Source organism: Alligator mississippiensis, chromosome 1 (assembly GCF_030867095.1).
Source record: "Alligator mississippiensis isolate rAllMis1 chromosome 1, rAllMis1, whole genome shotgun sequence".
In the NCBI taxonomy this organism is placed as follows: Eukaryota; Metazoa; Chordata; order Crocodylia; family Alligatoridae; genus Alligator; species Alligator mississippiensis.
Genome location: NC_081824.1, coordinates 389,520,008 through 389,543,390, shown reverse-complemented (window position 1 = coordinate 389,543,390; position 23,383 = coordinate 389,520,008). Strand labels below are relative to the sequence as shown.

The window sequence follows — 23,383 nt, the reverse complement described above, 5'->3', positions numbered from 1 at the left end:
ATATGGCTGTGACTACAAGGAACCACAAATGAAGCAGCATTTCCTGTATTACTTGATTATGCCATCATTACTCATACTGAATAGTCCACGAACAGCCCATTGTCTTTGTAAAACTAATCATGGACTAAGTTATTAGTATAAAACTAACAGAGCCTTCAATTATTTATTAAAAAATCAAGGTTTGGATATTAAAAAGAATTAGCATCAAACACAGTCCTAATTACAGTGAGCAGTCCCACTCGATTCAGCAGGGTGGCTCATAGCTTTGGCACTGGAGTCAGTAGTGTTCATAGGTCCAAGCTGGCAAATTGATAAATTATATAAATTATTTCTTGAACCTTGGTAAGGTCTTGGTGCCTAGCCAGGGACCAGGACCCCACTGTGCTAGGTGCTGTACAAACACAGAACAATGATAGCATTCCTCCCTTAAAGTACTTAAATCTAAGTAAATGATTTGGATCAGGCATTTGAGCTCCTTCTCAGTACAAAGTAAATGTGCAGTTACTCATTTTTTATCACTACAAATTCCAGAATAAATCCATGAAAGCTATCACAATAAGCAATCAACTAAATAGATAGATCAATAAATATATAAATAAATAAAATGAGAACTGATTAACAGGGATCGTGGTTTTCTCTGATAAAAAATCCCCAATTTTTGGATTAACCCCCCCCCTCCAAATCCACATTTTTTTGTCATTAAAATATAGCACCACTAATATATAGATATGTATCAGGGAATCTCTGCTGATTAAGAACTCATGTTTCGAAAAAAGAGGAAACTGGATGCATCTACACATGAAATTAATGTAACACAATACATTCCAGTGTATATTGCACTGGAGTTTATTGCTCCTGGGCACTACATTTACATGTGAAACCAAGACCGCAGCATGTTGAGCTGGATCACAGAGGTCCTGGCTGGCAGGGGGCCCAAGGGGCTGGTTTGACCCAGTTCATCATGCTGCAAAGGGGCTGGTGGGGGCACGAGGGTGCTCTAGTGCAGGGCTAGTCAGCAGGCAGCCCCTGCACTGAAGCACCCTCGTGCCCCAGCCAGGGTTTACATGTACGTTGCTGTGCACTAAAGAATGTCACCGTATGACAGAACTTGTGTTTACAAGTACTAAACTATGGCAGAGTTAATTAGTTTACTGTGGCTTAATAGGGCTGCATGTGTAGATGCTGACATTATACTATGGAGCTAATTAGGCAACTCCGCACTAAAAGTCTTGTGTAGATGCGCCCACTGAGAAGACAATGTGAATCAATGCAGCTAAGCTACTTCCATAAAAAAATTCTATCCTGTTTGATAAAGTGGCCCAAAATGGAAAAAAAAAATCAAGCCAGAAGTGTTTGGTACAGTTGGCAGGAATATTTCCACTGAAATACAAAAAGAAACTAAATGAAACAAACAAACCAAAAAGTAAATGATTTTTTTTTGAGATTTTATTTTTACTTATCAAAAAGTCCAACCTCCTTGTCAGGTTTTTTTCCTTTTTTGCCACAAAAGGGAAATGTGGAAGGGAAGGGACTAGGAAATAATAAAAAGTTAATTTTGGGTATTGATTTTTTGTACTTGAAAAAAGTTTAAAATATGGGTATAAGGGTTGACCAGTTGTTTTTTATGAAGAACTGTGCTCCTAGTGGTCTCAGATGTTCTGTATGGAGTTGCAAATTGTGGACTTTCTATTTATTTTTTCAAAGAAGTCCTAGCTGGATTTGCTAAAACTGCATTGTGCATTCACAATCATCACTGAATAAAACATTGTGCATTGGGCCACAGTCCCAGGAGCAGCCCAGGAAAGGAGATGAAATATGCTCCTTCCTGCTCTTGTATTGTTCTCTGAAGCGGTATCCGTTTCTGCCCCATGCTACCCCTCATTTTTCTGCTAAGCTCATTATATTGGTTGGTTTGTTGGTGGAGTGGAGATTGGAGCATTGCTCCCGCCTACTGTTCTCCTTAATGTCAGACAGTCAAAAAGTCCAGGCTGAATTGATTTAGTCTTTGCAGGTTAGTCTAAGCCAGAGAGATTAAACCGAGAAGCAACTGAACAGACATTCGTTTTTGATTCAGCAGCCACATGCTTGAGGTGGCTCAGGCCAGAAACTGGCCTGCCAGCCACTGCCAAAGGGAAGGGACTGAAGCTCTAAGGGTCTCAAAGCTTTTCCTTGGTTCCCTGATCTAGTGGAGAGGGTGTGGCCAGGCCCCAGCCCTGGATAGCACCGTGAAGGGTGGGAGTTCAAATCCCCTCCCTGGCCCACAGGGGAACCCAGCCCAAGTCTGCCTGGGCAAGAGGGTAGTGCCTGCCAGGCTTCTGCCCCTTCCTTCCTCTCCTACCCCACTTGAGGCTGCCAAGTTGAGGAAGGGGTGGGTGGGGAAAAAGGTAGTGGCACTGAATTCATAAAAGCTTGAACAAGCTGTCCAGACTGTGGGATAAGCTCCCTCCAGAGGTGGTGCAATTGCCTACCCTGGAAATCTTCAAGAGGAGACTAGACAGCCACCTTGTTGGGGTCACCTGACCCCCAGTTATCTTTCTTGCTTGGTGCAGGGGGCTGGACCTGATGATCTTCCAAGGTCCCTTCAGCCTTACAATCTATGAATCTATGAATAGTTTTTTCTCTGAAACGAGCATGTATTGAACACAGCAATTTGCAACCTCAACCACATAACAAAGAACAACCAAAAATCTTCGCCTAAGCTAAGATATAGCCCAGTAAAACACAGTGAGAGCACACACAACTTTGTCTAGCTTAAAATGTTATACTAAAAATAAGACAAGAGAAAGCCTCACATAAGTCTTATGTAATCCTGAAGGCAGAGTGTCTCCTTACAGCCAGGTATTCAGAAAGTCCTTCTCGGGGGATCAGCAGGTGGTTTAGGTGTTGGACTGGAGATCCCAGTGCTCACAGGTGGAAGGGGATCAGTCCCTCCAGTCCCAGTCCCCCAGGCTCTTCCCCCTCCCCCATGGCCTGGGGAAGCTGAGGGGAATTACACCCCTTTCCCCCTTCCCCTTCTCTTATCAGCTGCTTGCCTGCTTCAGTCTTTGCCAGAGGTGGGAGGAGGTGGAGTCCGCTGATCTCCTGCTGTTTTATAATGTAAATGTAGTTCTCTGCTTTCTTAGGTCACACCAGCCTAAACAGTCCCTTCTCAGGCTGTTGCCCACCTGCACTCCACACCCTGCTCAAACAGAAAGCAGGGGCTGTGGGAGGCACATCGAGCTGGGGAAGGGGGAATTAAAGCTGCTCCGAGACCCCAGGTTCCAGCCAGGGTTTGCCAGGGCACAGTCCTTCCAAGGCTGTTGCCTCCCCCTGCCCCCATGCCCCACCCCATGCCCCCACTGGGGACTGTAACTTAAGTTGAACCAGGAAGGGGTCTGGGACAGAAGTTTCATAAACTGATTTGACCTAAACTAGTTAAGTCTGATTCAACCAGGTTTATCTTAAACCAGTTTCAGCCATTTTGAAACTGGCTTATGTACACTGAACTTCTGTTCTGTTACAGGTTTAAACTAGTTTCTGATCACTTCAACCAGTTTGTGTGTAACTTCTGAACCTAGCCCATGAGGGAACATGCACATCCAATTTCTGTTTCCCCTCTTGCCCCCCACAGTCCCAAAGCTAAGGTCTGGTTTGTACCAGTTTGCACAGTGTGTCCCAGACTACACACTGGTCCAAGGACCTTATATGAACTGTTCTTCTGGAAGGTAAAAAAATATTAAGTGATAAATGCTTTTACTCCACATAATGAAATCATCAGTATTCCCTCATGCCACAAACAGACAAAACACATATGCACCCCATATTTACAAAGTCAAGGGGCATTATTGCAAATATGTTTCATAACAGCCTGGAGGCCAAGAGCAATCACAGACAAAATTAGATTAATTTTCCTACATCTTTTCCCAACAAAATGTTTTGGAATAACAATATGGGCACTCTTCCATGTCGGCACTGTATCAGACCTACAATGCAGAGAAATCATTCCCTGTGCGTAAGGTGAATTTAGAGCTCAAGAAAGGCACCAGAGTAATTAAATCATTTAACTCTCCAGACAGCGGCTTTTAGCTGCAAACTGGATATTCAAGTTTTCTGTATTGAATACATCTATCCATGAGTAACTGGACTCTGAGAAGCACCTCATAACACCCAGGGCACTATCTAGCTATTAAAGGCAGATCATTTTGGAAACCATCTCTCTTGGGTATGGTAGAACTGGCAAGATGTCTACCAGTTCCACAGGCTATCTGATATTTTATCTTTTAAATATTATGAACCCTAATAGAAATAGGACCAGGCCCTAAAAGCTCAGTTTTAGTATAATAATTTGTTATCTTCCAAGCTCCAGTAGCCTGCATCAGGTACTTGGCAGCCTGGAAGCATGGACTTAACTCTACTGTTTGCCGAGACTGGCACAAATTTTTAAACACTAAATGAAAATATTTCTTAAAAAATAAAAGTGACGACCAAAACCAGTATAACATCCTACTTTATTTAAAGGTAAATACATTTTAAAAAGACTTGGTGTGTGTACAATTCTACTTTGCAATTCTTTAACTTTTTAGGTATATTTGAAAGACATGGAGCTTGAGGAATGGAACTAAGGAAATATGTAGGACATGACAGAAAAATTTGAGTTTTTGGTGGGAGTGAGCAAGAGTTGTTCATTTTAAAATAGCCTGAAAGTCTCCAAAGCTAAAACTAAATCCAGAGATTATCTAAAGAATGATGCTTTCTCTTCATATTTGTGTAAAGAAGAGATTAAAGACCAGTACATATATTTCTGTAATGTAAAGCCTGCAAAAGGCATTAAACAATTGTAGAAAAACAACAGGTAATGAATGGAGTTTTAAACCCTATGAAGCAAAAATAACTTTTTGGTGCCTCTAGTTTTAAGAAACTGCTCTGAAAAGCTGAAAGGAACATTTGAACAAAGACTAATGACAGGAGCCCTTTCATATTAAAATAATATATGGAGAAGAGTGAGTGAGAGGAATGCAAAGTTTGAAAAAGCACAGACTAAACAAAATACCCATGTACTCACTAGCTCTCTCTCTGCTGGGGTGGTGTCTCAAACTGGTTAGAAAGGAACCTTTTCTTTTCTTATTTTTTTTTTTTTTTACAGGAAATACTTGTGTTTTCTCAGGTACAGAGCTGCATTTCTGAAATGTTTAGTATCTCCAAGTAACACTGGTGAAGAAGTCCTGACGCAGACAAATGGGCTTCATTATGGCTGTTGCTAAAGGTATTTGCTCTCATATCTGAGGCAATAACATACACACTGATTAAGGCCAAACCTCTTAAGTTAAGAAACCTCATTATTGTACTATTATTGAAAAACTTTGAGGAATTTGTCAATGTAACCATTATATCTGGGAAACTGTCCTTTTGTGTATGATACAGGGATCCTGGTTTTTTCTGATAAAAAAAATCCCCAATTTTCGGATTAAAAACGTAACCCAAAATCCACATTTTTCCGTGATCAAAAAAAAAAAAAAAAAAAATATATATATATATATATATATATATATTTATATTTTGATCACGGAAAAATGTGGATTTTGGGTTACGTTTTTAATCCGAAAATTGGGGATTTTATATATATCTATCTCTCTCTCTCTCTCTATATATATATCTATATTAGTGGCATTTAATTTTAATCATGGAAAATATGGATTTGGGGATACTTTTTTAAATCCGAAAAGTGGGGATTTTTTTTTAATTAGAGAAAACCAGTATCCCATATGATATTATTACCTTAAAAACAGATAAATATAATGAACGGAGGGTGAAACTAACATTTTGGGCTCTGTGGGCCATACCCTTTGCAGACAAACCACATCTCTCTCTGGCCACCACTCTAATTTCTCCTTCAGTGAGAGAGGTGGAGAATTGTGTTCATAAGACGTCCTTTGATAAACCAGGTACCTAAGGGATCACAGGAAAATTCAGCTCCCTAAGCTACTGGCACCTCGGTGAGCCTTGTTACCGTTGGTACCTCAGTGTACAGCTATATACTAACTTTATTTTTGAACTACTGTCCTATAGATTTAAATAAGTGAGAATTTTTGGCATCTAGTACTTAGACACCTCTCATGTACATAGCTCTTCTTCTCAGGAGCAAACAGATTCTTTCCTGTCCACCCAAATGTGGTAATCAATCTACCAGGTCCCAGGGGCAAGGACTGTAGAATTTTTTGCCTTCTTCTGTAGCTTGAAACCTGGGCCCCAAGCAGATGTGCAAGTAGAAGTGCAATTTGATCTGATGTGCGGTCCCCACTATTGTGCTTCCTGCCTTGACTATCTCGGAGTCATAGTCGATGCAAAAATGAACATGATTCGCCAATGTGACGAGGTAATAAGTAAGGCTAACTGCGCTCTGTCTTGCATTAGTAGGTGCATCATGAGCAGGTCTAGGGAGGTGATTCTTCCCCTCTATGTGGCCAGTGGCCAGTTTTGGGTGCCACAAGAGGATACAAACATACCTCCCAATGAGACTTTAGCCCGGCTTGAGAGAGATACCAATCCACCAATGGCTAGTGCTGACCTGGTGAAGGGGCACTTGGAGGGGTTGGACGTATTTAAGTTGGCAGGCCCCAATGATCTTCACCCAAAGGTACTAGAGGTGTCATAGTGAAACCACAGGCACAACTGTTTGAGAGCTTATGGCAATTAGGCAGGTCCCAGATGACTGGAAAAGGGCCAATGTGGTCCCTATTTTCAAGAAGGGGAGGTAGGAGGACCTGGATAATTATAGGCCAGTTAGCCTCACCTCTATTCTTGGCCAGACCTTAGTAAAAACCATTAAGGATCACATTTGTGGGGGGCCAGTGAGCAACACAATGTTAAGGGGCAACCAGCATGGGTTTATAGAAGGCAGATCCTGCATGATTAAATTGGTCTCTTTTTATGAACAGGTCACAAAGTGCTTAAATGCAGGAGTAGAGGTAGATGCTATTTACTTGGATTTTAAAAAGGCTTTTGATACAGTGCTGCAACAAATTTTTACAAGTAAACTAAGTAGCTGTGACATGGATTTTTTCACAGTCAGGTGGGTGGAAAACTGGCTTATGGGATGCACCCAGAGAGTGGTGGTGGATGAGTCGGTTTCCACCTGGAGAGATGTGAGCAGTAGAAAGCACTCTGTCCAAATTTGCAGACGACACCAAACTATGAGGTATAGTAAACATGCTAGAAGGTACGGAGCAAATTCAGGTGGATTTGGATAGACTGGGGAAGTGGGCGGATCAGAATAGGATACAATTTAACAAAGATAAGTGCAAAGTGCTGCACAGCCTGAGGGACCTGAATCTCTTCAGCCTCTGCAAGAGAAGGCTGAGGTGATCTTGTGGCTATCTACAAACTCATTAGGGAGTCAGCAGGGAACAGGTGGTACTCTATTTACCAGGGCACCCCTCGGGGCTACTAGAAACAATGGCTGTAAACTGAAGGAGAGTAGATTTAGACTGGACATCAGGAAGAAATTCTTTATGGTGAGGGTTACCAAAATATGGAATGGGCTTCTAAGGGAGGTGGTGCTTTCCCCTACCCTGAAGACAAGCACCTGGCTGGGGTTACTTGACCCCAGTGCTCTTTCCTGCCCAGAGCAGGGGGTCAGACTTGATGATCTAATAGGTCCCTTCCAACCCTAGAAATCTATGAAATCTATGTGCATCAGCATCAGATCCCATTATGCCTTATTGCCAGTGCAGGGGAAAGCCCCCTACACAGGCAAGGACCAAGCTCCCATGGATGGAAGCCTTGTCAGCTGATCCCAACTCCCAACTGCAGAGGCACACCATGCATTCCTGAGGCTGGGAGCCCCATCAGCTCAACCTGATTCGTAGCTGCAGGGTGCTTCATGTGCCCTGGACGCTGGGAGCCCCAGCCTACTCACACGTTCAATTAATGGCATGACAGGAATCAGTCACAAAGTTATTGGATTTTTTTTTTTGTGTAATAACTTTGTTTTTAATTCCTTGTTTTATTACACCATTAATTTACACTAACATGTGGCCAGGTAACAACATAAGATATGATTAATAGGGCTGTGCAAAATAGGCTCTATTCGATTTGGATTTGGCCTGAATCAGGGACAGCGACTCAATTTGTTGATTCGGATCACTGTCCCCAATTTGATTTGGCCGAATCTGAAGATTCAGTTCAGAGAATCAGCGATTCGGCCACAGACACAGCTTTAAATGATTTTTCTACATACCTTGAGGTACCAGGCACAGCTCATCAATGCTGCTATGATGGGGCGGATGGAGCATCCCACAGGAGTGCAGGAGGGCCCCCCACACGCTTGGTGGTGAACCCAGGCATGGACCGCCAGGTCCACTGGGGAGTGTGTAGGGCCCCCTCCCATGCCCCTCCAGCTCAGCAATCAGCCATGGGGGGACCCTGGGTGCCCCCCCAGCCCCAAGAGGCACAAGCCGCTGAGTCGGGGAGGCGGGGGGCCCCCCCTGCATGCTCCCCAGTGGACTCAGAAGTGGACCAGAAGCACTTCTGGTCCATTTCCGGGGCTGCCACCTAGCACAATGGGGAGCCCCAATGCTTTTGTGGGATGCTCCATCTGCCTCAGCATTGCAGCATTCATGAGCCACGCCTTGAGGTATGTAGAAAAAACATTTAAAGCTGTCTCTATGTCTGAATTGCCAAATCTTTCCGAATCTCTCCGAATTGATTCAGAGAGTTCTGATTCAATTCGGAGAGATTAAAGGGTCTCCTGATTTAATTCGGATTGGGAAATTTGGCTACCAAATTGGCTGAACCTCCGCTGAATCGAATCAGCAACCGAAGTTTTGCACAGCCCTAGTGATTAATTGGTGTGCCAGGGGCCTTGGTCTTCTTCTTAAGATCTGCAGAGCATAGAATATCTAAATTACTTCTTTTCCATTACCATGGTAGCTTCTTTGTGTCCCCTGCTTTGTCTCTGATTCACAAGGGACTGGAGTAGATGGCTTTAGGATTCTTATGAAAAATGATGGTCTGTGATGTAGGGGTGTGGACTTGACAGCCCAAGAGACCTATTCTTACATGTCTATGTTCCATTGTTTGTATTACATATATAGGAGATTATTTATATAACTATATTGTGAAAAAATGTGATTATTTTTTCCTTAAATTTTGTCAAAAGGTGAAGCTTTTGTGACTAGGTCTAGTTATTCAGGGCAACAGTGATTTTACTAAAAACAAAAGAGGGTTAAAAAATGAAACACATTTCTTCAACTTTTTCTTGTAAAAATCTGGTTATAAAAAATGACCAAAATTCTAATTGTGATGTTAGCATGAGTGAAAATAAAAGGGGGGCCATTACCTAGGACTTTCTAAAAGATTTTTTTAAATAACAACTGCCTACCTCTATTATGAGTCACTTTTTATCTCCTTGCATTTGTCTTCCAAAGGGGGTTCTAATCAAATAGCTGTTCCGAGAAAAACGAGACAGAAAAAAAAGAACAAAAAAAGAAAAAAAGAAAAAATGTGCATACCCCAGCTTTATGAGTTTAAATTCCAGAAAGAGTATGAATCAAGATTCTCAGCTATTACACTGTTTGGGGCCATATAAGTACATATGCAGAATGTGATGAATGCACATTCTAGGTATGAAAACAGGTCAATGCTCTCACCCTTTCCATTTTTACTCATTCCATGAGAGTCATGTATTAACAGTTTTCTTTCAGTGTGGCAGAAACTAGGCTGAGAAAGCTTAGGTGATCTGATTTCTCATAGTTTCTCCTTACTGAATAAGATGATAAATCTAAGAGAAGAGATGGACTGCAGGTCCCTTTGGTTCTTCATCGCATCTGATAATGCCCTTTATTGATGATATGGCAAAATAACAATAAAAGCCTGAATACTAGAAAGAGGCTTAATAGCTGATACTTGTGATTTACAAAAGTTGTAAATGCTATAGAGAACTACTTGAAGTTTTTACGGTTGCAGAAACAACTTGTTATGCACTTTCGCCACCTAGTGGATCTAATGCCTACATAGGAGTTCATTGGATACACCAGCTTCTGAAGTAACACTGACCAGTACATGGGGGTCATCTGATGACATCTTTGAATAACTAAGTATTATAAAGACCCCCCACTGCTGTTGTTACTGTTTCTGGTTCTTGCTGCTTTTCTTAAAGTTAAAAAAACAATGGTTTTCAGTTGATAATGTTGTCTGTACTGTCAAAACCCCTAAATAAAATATTTTAAGAAGTTTCCAATAATAAAATAATTGTGAATATTTTACTTGTTGTAAATATATCTGCACTATTTAAAGTAAAGACTTAGGACTTCTCATACTGATTCTGCTTACCTAAAGAACCCATAGTGATATTCATCTGCATATAAAAATTAAAATTACACAATGCTAAGTTTCTGTGATCTTTTTACAGAACGGTTCCTCTTCAAGCTTGCTCATCCTTGCGTGCATGGCTGTCATAATTCATTTATACCTATCCAATATTACACACTAATTACTCTGGGTCATACACAAATAATTGACTCAGTTTGCCTGAGGCAAAGGTAAAGACTAAGACATAAATGTAATGTGAGATTAATATCTACTGTACATTCACGGTCAGTGCTACATTTAAGATAGATTATGTAAAACCTCTTATAAAAAACAGAAAGGTATTTTGTAAACACATTTAATTTTTAAAGCTCACTGTGGAGTTTCTGATCTGAGCAGCTAGAGGCTTAAGTGTGATACATACCTTCCTTCTATGTTTAATTTTTACTGCATACAGTGAAGTAAAAAGACATGATATTATAAAGCGGTCAACACTAGTATATGCTGTGAGTTTTTTCTTTTTTTTTGTTTGCTTGCATGTGACTTTCAAGGCATATAAAGCAGTACTCATTTGTTGTGGGCATTAAAACTCTCCATTACCCACACAAAACAACACTGTTTGAGAGTAATTTGAAATACTAATCCCATTTTCAGACTGAGTAATGTAAATTTGTGCCCTTAAATTTATAGTTCTATTTTGTGAGGTTCTGACCACCTGCAGAAATATTTTTACAAGCTAACCTTCAATGACCTATATATTAGTCATTATTACACAAAAGATATGCTCACAATAAATCAATACCTTTTAGGATCAGGACCAAAAACATAAAAGCAAAAAAATGAAAAATCTGTACTCCTATGTTGCAGTAGTTGTAACACTGTTTTCTTATGAACAGTTGCTAAACAGAAGGCTATCTGTCACTTGGGACTGGTTATCTGGTCTCTGTAATATTGCTCTAGTTTTGTCATATGAGGTGGATCAGGTCACCAGAAAATTATAGTCATGCTGTATCAGCACCAACAAGTCTGTTTATTTTTCACTTCTGATTTGCATTCTGCCTTCTACCCTGCCTGAAGCAACATCAAAGCATCTTCAGGAGTGTGAGGGTGATAGGTGTAATGATTATCAAGAGAGTATAAACATCAGGGAAAGGAGAAGGACATAGAATAGATGGGGCAAAGCTGGAATAGAAGATAGGCAGAAAGCCAAGGAAGTTAAGAGAGCCAGAAAGAAGAGGTCAGGGTGAAGAAAACAAAAGGGTTAGGTAAGACTTAAATGGCAGGTTGAAGAAAGCAGGGAATAAGAGAGAAGACAGAGTTAAGACAAAACTGCAAATAAAGCAGGGTAACACTAAGGCAAACTGTTTGTGAGGAAGGGGTTGTAAACAGATTGTTACAGAAAAGAGGTGAAAATAAAGAATTAAAATTGCTGAGCTGCAAAACTGCCTAAAATTAACTGTCCGATAAACATTTTAACAGTTCCATTGCGGGAAGGGACCCTTTTCTTAAGAGATCTCATTTACAAGTGTGTTTAAGGATAAAAGCCTGGTTCAGACAATTTCACCAAGGAGGTCTGATGCAAATTGGCTTCACTTGAATATAGAGGCCCTCAAAGTATTGTTAAAAATAGCAAGTGGACCCCCAACTTTACCTTTTCCAATACATAATTTCAGCACACAAAAATGCAAAGGTAGTGCATAAGCAGTTTCTTTAAGGATATGTACACAACATAGGCTTTTCACATAAAGTTTTTACATGTGAAAAACAATCATCACTGGGTCAGTCCTTCCCAAATTCAAATTAGGTCCATTTTTTAAAAGAGTAATTATTTGAAAGTTAGTTATGGGCTGGCAGTCTGAGCATGAGACCATGAGCCTGAGATACCTAACTTCTAACTAAGGAATTGCATTTTGAGTTGTTCTGTGCTATCTAGTCTTTCTGCTGCAAGAAAGGTTGGTTTTGAGGGCAAAAGGACCTAGGACAACTGGGTCTTGCCTCACAATTTCCTGTGTTTCTTATCTGTACAACTACTATAAGGGGAGTTCAGGAAGAGTGGTTGCTCCTCAAGGGAGTGATCCTCAATGCACAAGCTAATTCTTTTCCATCTCGGAGGAAAGGCAGCAAAAGAGCACAGCAGCCCTCCTGGCTCTCCAGGGATCTAGCAGATCTCCTGAGGCTAAAAAAAAAGGCCTACAAAGAATGGAGGATGGGATTCACTTCCAAGGAGGAATATTCTTCCAAGCAGGACTGGTTCAGACCTGCAGGGAGCAAACCAGGAAAGCCAAGGCTGCAACTGAACTCCAACTAGCTTCGAGTATCAAGGACAATAAAAAGTCCTTTTTCAGATATGTGGGGAGCCGGAGGAAAAACACTGGACCCCTGCTAAACCAGATGGGACAACTGACAACTAATGCCCAGGAAAAAGCCCACCTATTAAATGGGTAATTTGCATTGGTCTTTCATCAGTCCCATGGGACGCCCATGCCCACTACGGGACAGGGAGGTCTGCGTGAGGGAGACTGCCTGTCCTCCATCAATGCTGACCTCGTGAAGGAATACCTTGAGAAGCTGGATACCTTCAAGTCAGCTGGCCCTGACAAGCTACACGCCAGGGTACTCAAGGAGCTGGCAAGAATCATAGCTCAGCCTCTGGCACGGATCTTTGAGAACTCTTGGCACTCTGGTGTAGTGCCTGAAGACTGGAAGAAGGCCAATGTGGCGCCTATCTTCAAGAAAGAGAGGAAAGTGGATCCGGCAAACTATAGGCCCATCAGCCTGACCTCTATCCCGGAGAAGATCTTAGAAAAGTTTATTAAAGAAACCATTCTTAATGGACTGGCTGACACCAACATCCTGAGGGATAGCCAGCACGGGTTTGTTGTGGGTAGGTCTTGCGTGACCAATCTCATTTCCTTCTACGACTAGGTGACCTATTACCTGGACAAGGGAGAAGAGATTGATGTCATATATCTTGACTTCAAAAAAGTCTTCAATCTGGTATCCCATGATCACCTCTTGGCAAAACTGGCCAATTGTGGCCTTGGGTTCAACACGATCCGCTGGCTGGGAAATTGGCTCCATGGTTGGACCTAGAGGGTGGTAATTGATGTAAGTCAATCATCATGGTGCCCTGTGACCAGTGGGGTCTGCCAAGGCTCTGTCCTTGGACCCATATTGTTCAACATCTTCATTAGTGTTGCGGACACTGGAGTCAGAAGCGGACTGGTCAAGTTCGCCGATGACACCAGACTTTAGGGCAAAGCATCCACACCTGAAGACGAGGGCGATCCAGGCTGACCTGGACAGGCTCAGCTAATGGGTGGACGAGAACCTGATGGTGTTTAACACTGAAAAATGCAAGGTTCTCCAACTTAAGAGGAAAAACCTGCAGCATCCTTATAGGCTCGGCAGTGCTACGCTGGCTAGAACTATGGGAGAAAGAGACTTGGAGGTCATCATTGACTACAAGATGAACATGAGCCTTCAATGCGATGCTGCGGCTAGTAAAGCAAGCAAAACACTGGTTTGCATCCATAGATGCTTCTCAAGCAAATCCTGGGATGTCGTTCTCCCCTTGTACTCGACCGTGGTGAGGCCGCTGCTGGAGTACTGCGTCCAGTTTTGGGTCCCACAATTCAAAAAGGATGTGGAGAAGCTTGAGAGAGTCCAGAGAAGAGCCATGCGTATGATCAGAGGTCAGGAAAACAGACTTTGCGATGAGAGCTATGGGGCTCTTTAGCCTGGAAAAGCGCAGGCTCAGGGGTCATCTGATGGCCACCTATGTTTATCAGAGGTGATCACCAGTATCTGGGGGAATGTTTGTTCACCAGAGCGCCCCAAGGGATGACAAGGTTGAACGGTTATAAACGACTGCAAGACAGTTTCAGGCTGGACATAGGGAAGAATTTCTTTACTGTCCGAGCCCCCAAGGTCTGGAATAGCCTGCCATCAGAGGTGGTTCAAGCACCTACATTGAACACTTTCAAGAGAAAATTGGATGCTTATCTTGCTGGGATCCTATGACCCCAGCTGACTTCCTGCCCTTCGGGCGGGAGGCAGGACTCAATGATCTTCCGAGGTCCCTTCCAGCCCTAATGTCTTTGAAATCTGTGAAATATAAGAACTAGGCTTTTGCCTCTCTCCACCACGATGTTAAACTAAGGAAATATAGCTTAAACTAAACTATTACATAATGAGTACATCTATACATGAGCTTTATTGATGAGTTGACTAATTAGCTCTTCAGTAAAGCATCACTACCTACATGTGCACCAGTATTAGGGCACAATAAATTAATTAAGTCTGCTGTAAGATAGTACTGCCGGGGAAAGTACAATCTTATAGTGGAGTACTTAACTCTGCCAAAACACACATGTAGATGGTGACAAGGGCTGGCTGGGGCACAAGGGTGCTAAAGTGCAAGGGCTTCCCACTACCTAGCTCTGCATTTTTGCACCCTCATGCCCCAGCCCCTCCACTGCCTGATGCCACCACCTGGAGTCCAGGGCTGACATCCCAGACCTGCTGCCAGCCTGGGGCTGTTATGCACTGGCTCAAACTGCTGTGGTCCTGGGTGCATGTGCAGGTGCTATGCCCAGGAGCAGCTGACTCCAGCACAAACTGCACCAGTTTATCATGTCACCTCAATGGCATATGTAAATGCACTCAATGAGTGCAAAACTGGTTGGAAAACTATGCTTACTGTTAAACTGAGAGGAAGTATGAAATGGAGTTCCCTAGGGTCTATCCTGGATCCCATCTTATTCAGTACCTTTATTTACAATTTCAGAAGACATAACTGAATGCATATTTAGTATAATAAATCTGCCAGTGACAACAAACGGGTAGGTTAGCAGACTATGGAGAACAGGTTTAGGAATAGGAAATGTCCCTGATAAACTGAGAAAATGGCTTGAAATAAATTCAAGGAAGTTTAGTTAAGACAAGTGTAAAGTATTAAGGCAGTACAATCAAATGCACAAATATAAACTGAAAAACAACTGGTTAGGCTGCAGTAATGAGCAAAGGGCTTGCAGAGTACAGTGCATCACAAACTGAATATGAGTTTACAATATAATACTGTTGCAGAAAAAGAGATAATAGCCTAATGATAAATATTAGTAGGAATGTTATATGTCAGTCAATGGAACTGATATGCTTCTATTCAGCATTGGTAACACCACCTGGAATACTGTGTCTAGTTTGGGTTACCGCATTTCAAGGAAGATGTAGACAAACTAGAGAGAATCCACAGGACAGCAACAAAAATCATCAGAAGTCTAGAAAATATGATTTATGTGGAAAAAACTGGAGGAACTTGGATTATTTAGTTTGGAGACAGGAAAATAAAGGGCTGAAGAGAAGCAGAGGCAGAGAGAAACAAAGTGATTGCTCCATAGCTGTACAAGGGTAGAGCTGGGAACAAAATCAAGGTCTCCTGGCTCCCAGTCTAAAGCCTTATTGAAGAGGTGACTCTATCCCTGTTTTGGCTGCCAAGCACTTCAGCAACCTGATTTTTAATTTACCTGTTTTTAAATTTATAGCAACATACACTTATTGGTTCTGTACTTGCCACTGTGTCCATGGTGAGCAAAAGTTATTGCATGAAAACTGTTTTGAGAATTCATGGTACTGTGTATTGTTATTATTAGCACAGTAGGTACTTCCTGCAAAGTCCTACCTGTGTGTGTCCTTCGGTGAGCCTTCAGATGAGAACTTTTTGTGTACACTTTGTTGCATCCTTCAAAATCACATCTGTGGATGCGCCGTTTCCTGGAGTCTGGGGATTCAGATCTTCTCTGGCGCCTTGTGCTCTCAATACTGAATTGTGAAATTGGACTGTAAAATATAACAAAATTTTAAAAAATTAGGCAGGGGATTATCATACATATTGGGCATCAAGTATTACTCAGAAATTAATAGACTACAAAGATAAAAAGATTTATTGTGTTTTTTCTAGTTTTGCCTCCTGAGAAACACAGACCATAAGCCATTTCTTCTCTGAATAAAGTTCTGTTTGAACTAGATGTAAGCTTCTGAGAAAATGAATCCAGGTTTAAGTTAAAAATTTCCCATGATGAAGAATCTACTACAAACCTTTCTATGCCTCTTCAGTGGTTAATTATGCTTACTACTACATATTTAATTTTTAGTCTGGATTCAACTAGCTTAGAGTTCCAGCCTTGATCATGTTATATCTTTGTCTACTAGAGTGTTATATTTTTGAAGTTCTGTTTTCTCAGGGACATATGTATTCATTGTAGTGAAGTCTACCCTTCATTCTGAACCTTCTGTTTGATAAAGTAGGTCAGAAGTGCTCAACCTTCTGGTCCCACAGGCTTGATGAGTGATGCTGGGCCAGTACACAGGCTGGATTCCATTGGTGGGATCAGTTTGTGGGCCTGATCTAGCGTGGGGTTGGTCCGTGAGTGTAATCCAGTGTTCTGGCTTGGCCTCGTGCCAGATCTGGCCACAACCTGACCCTGTTTATTGGACCCAGGTGCAGCTGGACCCTGTGCACTGGCCCAACTTCACACACTAGCTCTGACTGCAGACTAACATTTTATACCAGTGTGATCAGCAGGGATCCTGGTTTTCTCTGATTAAAAAAACAAATCCCCAATTTTCAGATTAAAAAAAGTAATCCAAAATCCACATTTTTCTGTGAGTAAAATGAAATCATGGAAAAATGTGGATTTTGGGTTACTTTTTTAATCTGAAAATTGGGGATTTTTTTTATCAGAGAAAACCAGGATCCCTGGTGATTAGGACCATGTCATTTGGGCCACATGGTTCCAAAGAAGTCTAGAAATTTATCAGTGAGGGAGCATTCATTGCTGCGACTCTACAACCTGGAGTTCCACAGGGAACTCAATGCCCCAGATAACACTGCCCTTCAGGCTGGACATTGAGTACCACTGAACTAAATAGATTAGGATCCTGGAGCCTCTCATTGTCTACAAAAGCCTATTACATTACAATTTCCAATCCATTTATTGTGCTCATGGCTCTTCTCTGAACCTTCCTCAGTTTCACTATATACAATATGTAACAAAGAACTACACAAAGTCATCCAACAGAAGTTGCATCACTGCCAAATGCACAACTAACGCAGTTTATTATTCTTGCTTGATATTCCCGTGTTTACATATCCAAGATTCACATTACAATACCTCTTTTGACAATATCATTACAAGTTCATATTTGGCTGATGTCCCCATGGCCTTCAAGCCTTTTTCAGAACACAGTTCCTCATCATATCTGACCTATATTCTTTGTTCCTAGGTTTATGACTTCATATTTGGCTTGACCATACTGCTTCCTTGCATCCAACTTAGCAAGAGATTCAAATTGTTCTGCACTGGTAGTCGTTTTTCTTCATTATTTACCATTCATCCAACTTTTATGCCACTTGTATATTTTATGTTAACCACATCAATAACAATTGCACGTTTTCTGCTAGGACACTTATTACAAAAAAAATGCTAAATGACATTTAAAACCAAGACCTTTGGGCTTTCACAAAAAATACACATTTGAGCTAGTGGGTGAGTCTCCATGAGACATTTACTAGAGTTGACTAATCAGCGCTGCAGTAAATGTCTTGCGTCTACACATGCAGTGCTATTAGGATGCAGGAAGCTAATTAGCTCCGCAGTAGGTTAATACTTGTACATACAAGTACTATCCTACTGTGGAATGTTTCATGCTGCAGCAGCACACGTGTAGATGTTGATGTGGCTGGCAGGGACATGAGAGTGTTTCAGTGCAGGGGCACCAGCTAGCCCTGCCCTGGAGCACCCTCATGCCCCAGCCAGCCCCTCCACAGCATGTTGAGCTGAGTCAGAGCAGCCAGGCGGTTGGCAGACTGACCCCTTCCCTGGGCCTCCTGCTAGCTGGGGCTGCTCTTCCCTGGCTCAAAGTGCAGCAGCCCCAGGCACATGTTCAAATGGTGCACCCAGAAGCAATAAACTCCAGGGTTTCCTGTTTTGCATTAATTGCACATGTAGCTGTACCCAGTTTAATGTATGTATCAGGTGCCATGGTAGCTTTATATTACTCTAGTTTCTTAATAAAAAAGGCACATGATACTAAGCAAAATGCTCTACAAAAGCCTATTGCATCAATGCTATTAACCAAATTTGTGATATTATAAAAATATAAGATTACTGTGATAATATCTATTTTTCCATAACCTCATATTGACTGGTATTGACTGGTATTGACTATATTTTCTTCCTTTAACTGATAATTGAGTGCCATATCAACCACTCCATTATTTTATTCAGGAATGATGTTGGGCTGATAGGCCTAACAATACCTAGTTATCCAGCTTACTCATTTTAAAAACTTATATAAAACTGGATTTTCTTCAGTCCTCTGCAACTTTAGTAGTCTAGATATCTCATCAGACAATTCTTTTAGAACTCCTGGATACAAAGTTATCAAATCATAGAATTCAATACTCTGTATACAAAGCAGTTTGCTATATATATTATTTTAAAGCATTATTTTAATTTGGAGTTTCCCATGCTAATTTTTATACTTTTTGAGAAAGTCAAAGCATTTTCTTATATATATATATATATATATATATTTGTTTTGTGTGTAAGATAACCCTAAGCATCAAACTAACAAAGTTCTTTCTTGGGAATATATATATATATACATGCGCGCGCACACACACACACACACACACACAGATCTATCTATCTATCTAGCTAGCTAGCTGTGTGTGTATGTGTGCACATTCATGTGTGAGAGTGGGTGGGTGCATGTACTACCAGTGGCTGTATTTCAAGGAGACTATTTAAAAAAACAGATGAATCCTTGCACTTAAAAAAAACTAGCTAAATTAGCTATACCAGCTATTTAGATACTTGACAAGAATAGGAACAAATCTATCTGGGCAGCAAATGGCTAAGGAGTTGTGTTTTGGCATCTGCATTTTGCAAGAGGCAAGGGAAGGGGAATATGTCTTTCATGGAGCTAATTCATAATGCTAAAGATGTTATTTTAAAACATTCCCACCAGCCAAAATAAAACCTAAATGTGGAAAAAAAAGACAGGATGGCAGGAAGGTATAAGGGGTGTGCATCAGGATCTGGGGGAATGCCTGTTTACCCAAGGGATGACAAAGTCCAACGGGCACAAACTGCTGCAAGACTGTTTTAAACTGGACATAAGAAAAAACTTATTTGCTGTCTGAACCCCCAAGGCCTGGAATAGACTCCCCACCAGAAGTGGTGCAAGCACCTACTTTGGACACTTTTAAGAAACATTTGGATGCTTATCTTGCTGGGATCCTTTGACCCTAGCTGACTTCCTGCCCCTTGGGCAGGGGGCTGGACCTGATCATCTTATGTGGTCCCTTCAAGCCCTAATGTCTATGAAATCTATGAAATCTAAGGCAGGCAGTTCCTGCCCAGGGCAGGGGGGACTTGATCTGTTCAGGTCCCTTCTGACCCTAGAAGCTATGAAACTATAAGGTAGGCAGGCAGGAAGGAAGCTCCCCTCCCATCAAAAAACAAATCCTAAACCACAAATACCATATGGGCAGAAAATACTGAGTGCACAAAATCATAAAAGTATTATCTTAAAAAGCATGTTTATTGTTCTTTTCTGCATGTGATTTATGATTTGCCTTAGAAGTTTCTTTTGGATGAGGCGTTCAAGTCCTGGATGGTACATTCTGTTTGAACGTTATGTTCAGTGGGAGGAGAATTAAGTGTACAATATTGTTGTGAGTTCTAGCTCTGAGTAAAACAAATATAGAGCATAATCAGAAGCTAAGATATGTTATCATAAAATTGACATTTGAACAGTTTCGGGGTGGGGAGACAGGGGAGGAGAGAGGAAGATATGAAAGAAAAGGTATTGCAGAGGTGACAAAGGATCCACATTGCTACCCTTTTAGGTGCTCAGTACCTCACATGGGTAAAGCTCCTGCATTCAGAAGCAAGGCATAAAGTAGATGACAATGCATTTCCTTTCTATCTAGGAAATCACATATAAATAATATGTCATCTTCTTAAAGACCTCAGTGAGAGGGAGGGGTGTTAAGATACTGCTAACCATGAGTTGTACCTGTGATCCAAACATTGTAGCTATTTCAGCAATGTGAACTAAATAATGCACCAACCAGCCATAAAAGCTATATAAAACAACTTTAAGCCTAAGTACAGACAGTCAAAAAGCCTGAGGCTAAATTGATTCAGTCTTTGAAGGTTAGTCTAAACTACACCTGATCTAAAATGCTGCCGCTTGCTTGTGCCTCTCCTCATCAGCACAGACTTCAACATCTGTTGAACTTTATACAGCAACTGTGATGGCATGGGATACAGGTGCGATGGAGGATACACACTGACCCTGTGAGGCAGGCAGGGAAGAAAACCCTTCAATGGGCATGTAGAAAGAAACTGTCCCTAAAAGAACTGCCTGAGGTATCAGATTGGGAAAGAAAATCTGGAACCTATGCTTCTCAGAAAAACACTGTCAGATGCATCAGCTCAGCTGGTTTTTGAAAGGCCATTTTCCTCCTACCCAGGGTTGGGATTTAACTCTTTGCTGGGTCATCCCAAGTGAGGCATTATGGGTATATTCTGGGACACCATGGCTGAGTGTTGTGGCTCAGCATCAAAACTACACCATATTTAACTCTGTTTAACTAATAGTCAGAATTTGTGTCTTAATGTCAATATTATGTTTGTTTTTTCTTAATTAACTTTTTTTAATGACCATATAGCTTGTGTAAAAACTATTGCAAAGATGGGACTACTGTTCTCAGATAAGCAACAACAATAACCGTATTTGTTACTGCACAATTAAACCGTAGGTAAAACCAACACAATCAAATCTTGTCTAGACTTAAATGTTTCGGATAGCCTACAAAACTACATCTTTGGTGTTCAGGCTCAAGTATTTAGCAGGCTGAATATCTCTCTCTGACATGAGGCCAAAAAAAGGCCTTCACATGATAATGAAAATTTAGACTCAACCAGCAGATGGCCCTCTAGTCCTCCAAGATGGCTTGTGATCTGCTCTGCATACAACATGGAATAGACTTAAAATTGCTTTTCCCTTCTACCAACAGTATTTTTTTATTTCCCAGGTGTTTTGCTTCCTTTTTGTACTGAGCTGAGAAAACCCTCTGCCCAGACAGACAACCTCCAACTGTTAAGAACAAGTGCTGTTGCAGCCATTTTTGCATTGTTCTTCAGTTTTCTTAGGAAACAGGCAGACTTGAACTGGTTGAAATTATGATTTACAAGAGGTGGACCCTAAGCTATGGATTTTGCTTTCTATTCAAAGGTCTCCTCACAGTCAGAAGTGTCAGACGGCCATGACAGAGCGAGACTGCTGTGTTTGGGTTCTACCATACTAGACCTGTGGACTGTTTTCCTTTGTCTGAACAGATTTGTCTTTCCTCTGTTTGTCTAATAGACATATTTGGCACAGCTTCTCTGTCTGTACCCCTTTTGAACAATGGGCCCTTGTAGCCTTCTTGTCTCAGATGCTGAATGGGAGCATTTAATAACTTTCTATTGTCTCTAATCTGGTAAAAATGGGACACAGCCCTGATAACATATGGCTGAGTCCACTCATATTAAGGCACTTAATAGCAAGGCAATTTCATAGTTTCAAGTAAAAGTCATAGATATACATAGGAAAATTCCCTCAAACATCACAAGAACCAAAGGTAAAATCTCTCTCTTTGATACAGCTTTCCCTCCACAAAGTCTTTTCTACAGGGCTAGGGACAGAAGTAAACTGGTTTAAGCAATCAGAAACTGGTTTAAACCAGTAACAGAACAGAAGTTCAGTGCACATACACCAGTTTCAAAATGGCTGGAACTGGTTTAAGACAAACCTGGTTGAATGTAGTATCAGACTTAACTGATTTGGGTCAAACCAGTGTATGAAACTTCTGTCCCAGACCCCTTCCAGGTTTGAGTTATATCAGAGTCCCCCAGCATCCCAGCATGCTTTACAGCCCTGTGCTGGGCTGTGTTGTCTGTTCCAGACAACAGTGCTGTCCCTGCCCCCCTGCTCTCTATCTGTAGCAGGGGTGGAGGTGTGACCAGATGTTGGCCTGGCATGGCCACCTAAGGTGAAGGGGGCAGGGAGGGGGGTTATTCCTCCTTCCCCGCTCCCTTCCTCCCCTCTCCACCCAAGCACTGCAGCTGGGGTCTGCCTGGCCAGGCAGAGAAGCCCCTGTCAGGGTAACCTCCCCCCTTGCCACTTCAGTGGCAGAACAGGGGCATGGCCAGAACCAGAGGGCTGGTACGGCCTTGCCATCCTCCTGCCTCACCCATGGTTGAGACTGGGGCTGGGGCTGAAGGGCTGAGCTGGTCCAGACCAAGGGCGCTGCTGAGGGCAGGTGCAGAGGGGTCAGCCCAGGCGGGGTTGCAAACTGTGACAGCCCAGCCCAGCATCATGGGTAGTGGTGGGCCAGACAGCGGGGTCCGGTGTGGCTGCAGGCACATGAGCCTCCACAGTAGGTAGCTGCCAGGCTCCAGGCCCACCAGCATTTCCAAGTTGACCCACTGCCTGGCCAGTTACTGCCCATGCCACCAGGCCGGGCTGTCACAGAGCCACAGCTGGCTGGGAAGGGCCCTGTCCTATGGCCCGGCTCAGCTGGCTGTGGCTCCATGACAGCCCTGCACGGCCTGGGTGCGGGGAGCTGGGAGCAATCCAGCTGCACAGCTCCCATGGCCCCAGCCTGAGCCACAGTCCGCTGGGAAGGGCCTGGCCCTCGTGGCCCAGTTTGGGCTGGCCCCTCCGCATCCACCCTCAGCAGCACCCTTGGGCTGGCTTGGCTCAGCTCCATAGCCCCAGTCCTGGGTGGATGACAGGGCCATACTAGCTGGCTCTGGCTAGGCCACCCACCACACGAACAAGCAGAGGGGAAAGCTGGGCAGACCCCAGCTGGGGTCCCCATGCCCATGCCTGAGAGTGGAGACAGGGAAGTTGAATCCCTCTCCCTGCCCCTCTTTGCCTGAGGCACTTCCTGGGCCAGTGTCTGGCCTCCGGGAAAAGCCTGGCAAGGGCTGCTTCCCCCCTCCCCCTCCAGGCACACCCTGGCTGGGGTCCCTACAGG

The 23,383-nt window shown here is 42.5% G+C and overlaps 1 protein-coding gene across 11 annotated transcripts in view; it reads right to left on the bottom strand.

The window, feature by feature from the left end:
• KLF12 (KLF transcription factor 12) overlaps positions 1 to 23,383 on the bottom strand; it is a 448,097-nt gene that overhangs the window by 90,937 nt on the left and 333,777 nt on the right. For all 11 annotated transcript variants that reach the window (XM_059721140.1, XM_059721315.1, XM_059721333.1 and 8 more), the window contains one exon: positions 15,965 to 16,122. In XM_059721140.1, coding sequence (XP_059577123.1) covers positions 15,965 to 16,122 — 158 coding nt within the window. The remainder of the gene's footprint in view (positions 1 to 15,964; positions 16,123 to 23,383) is intronic.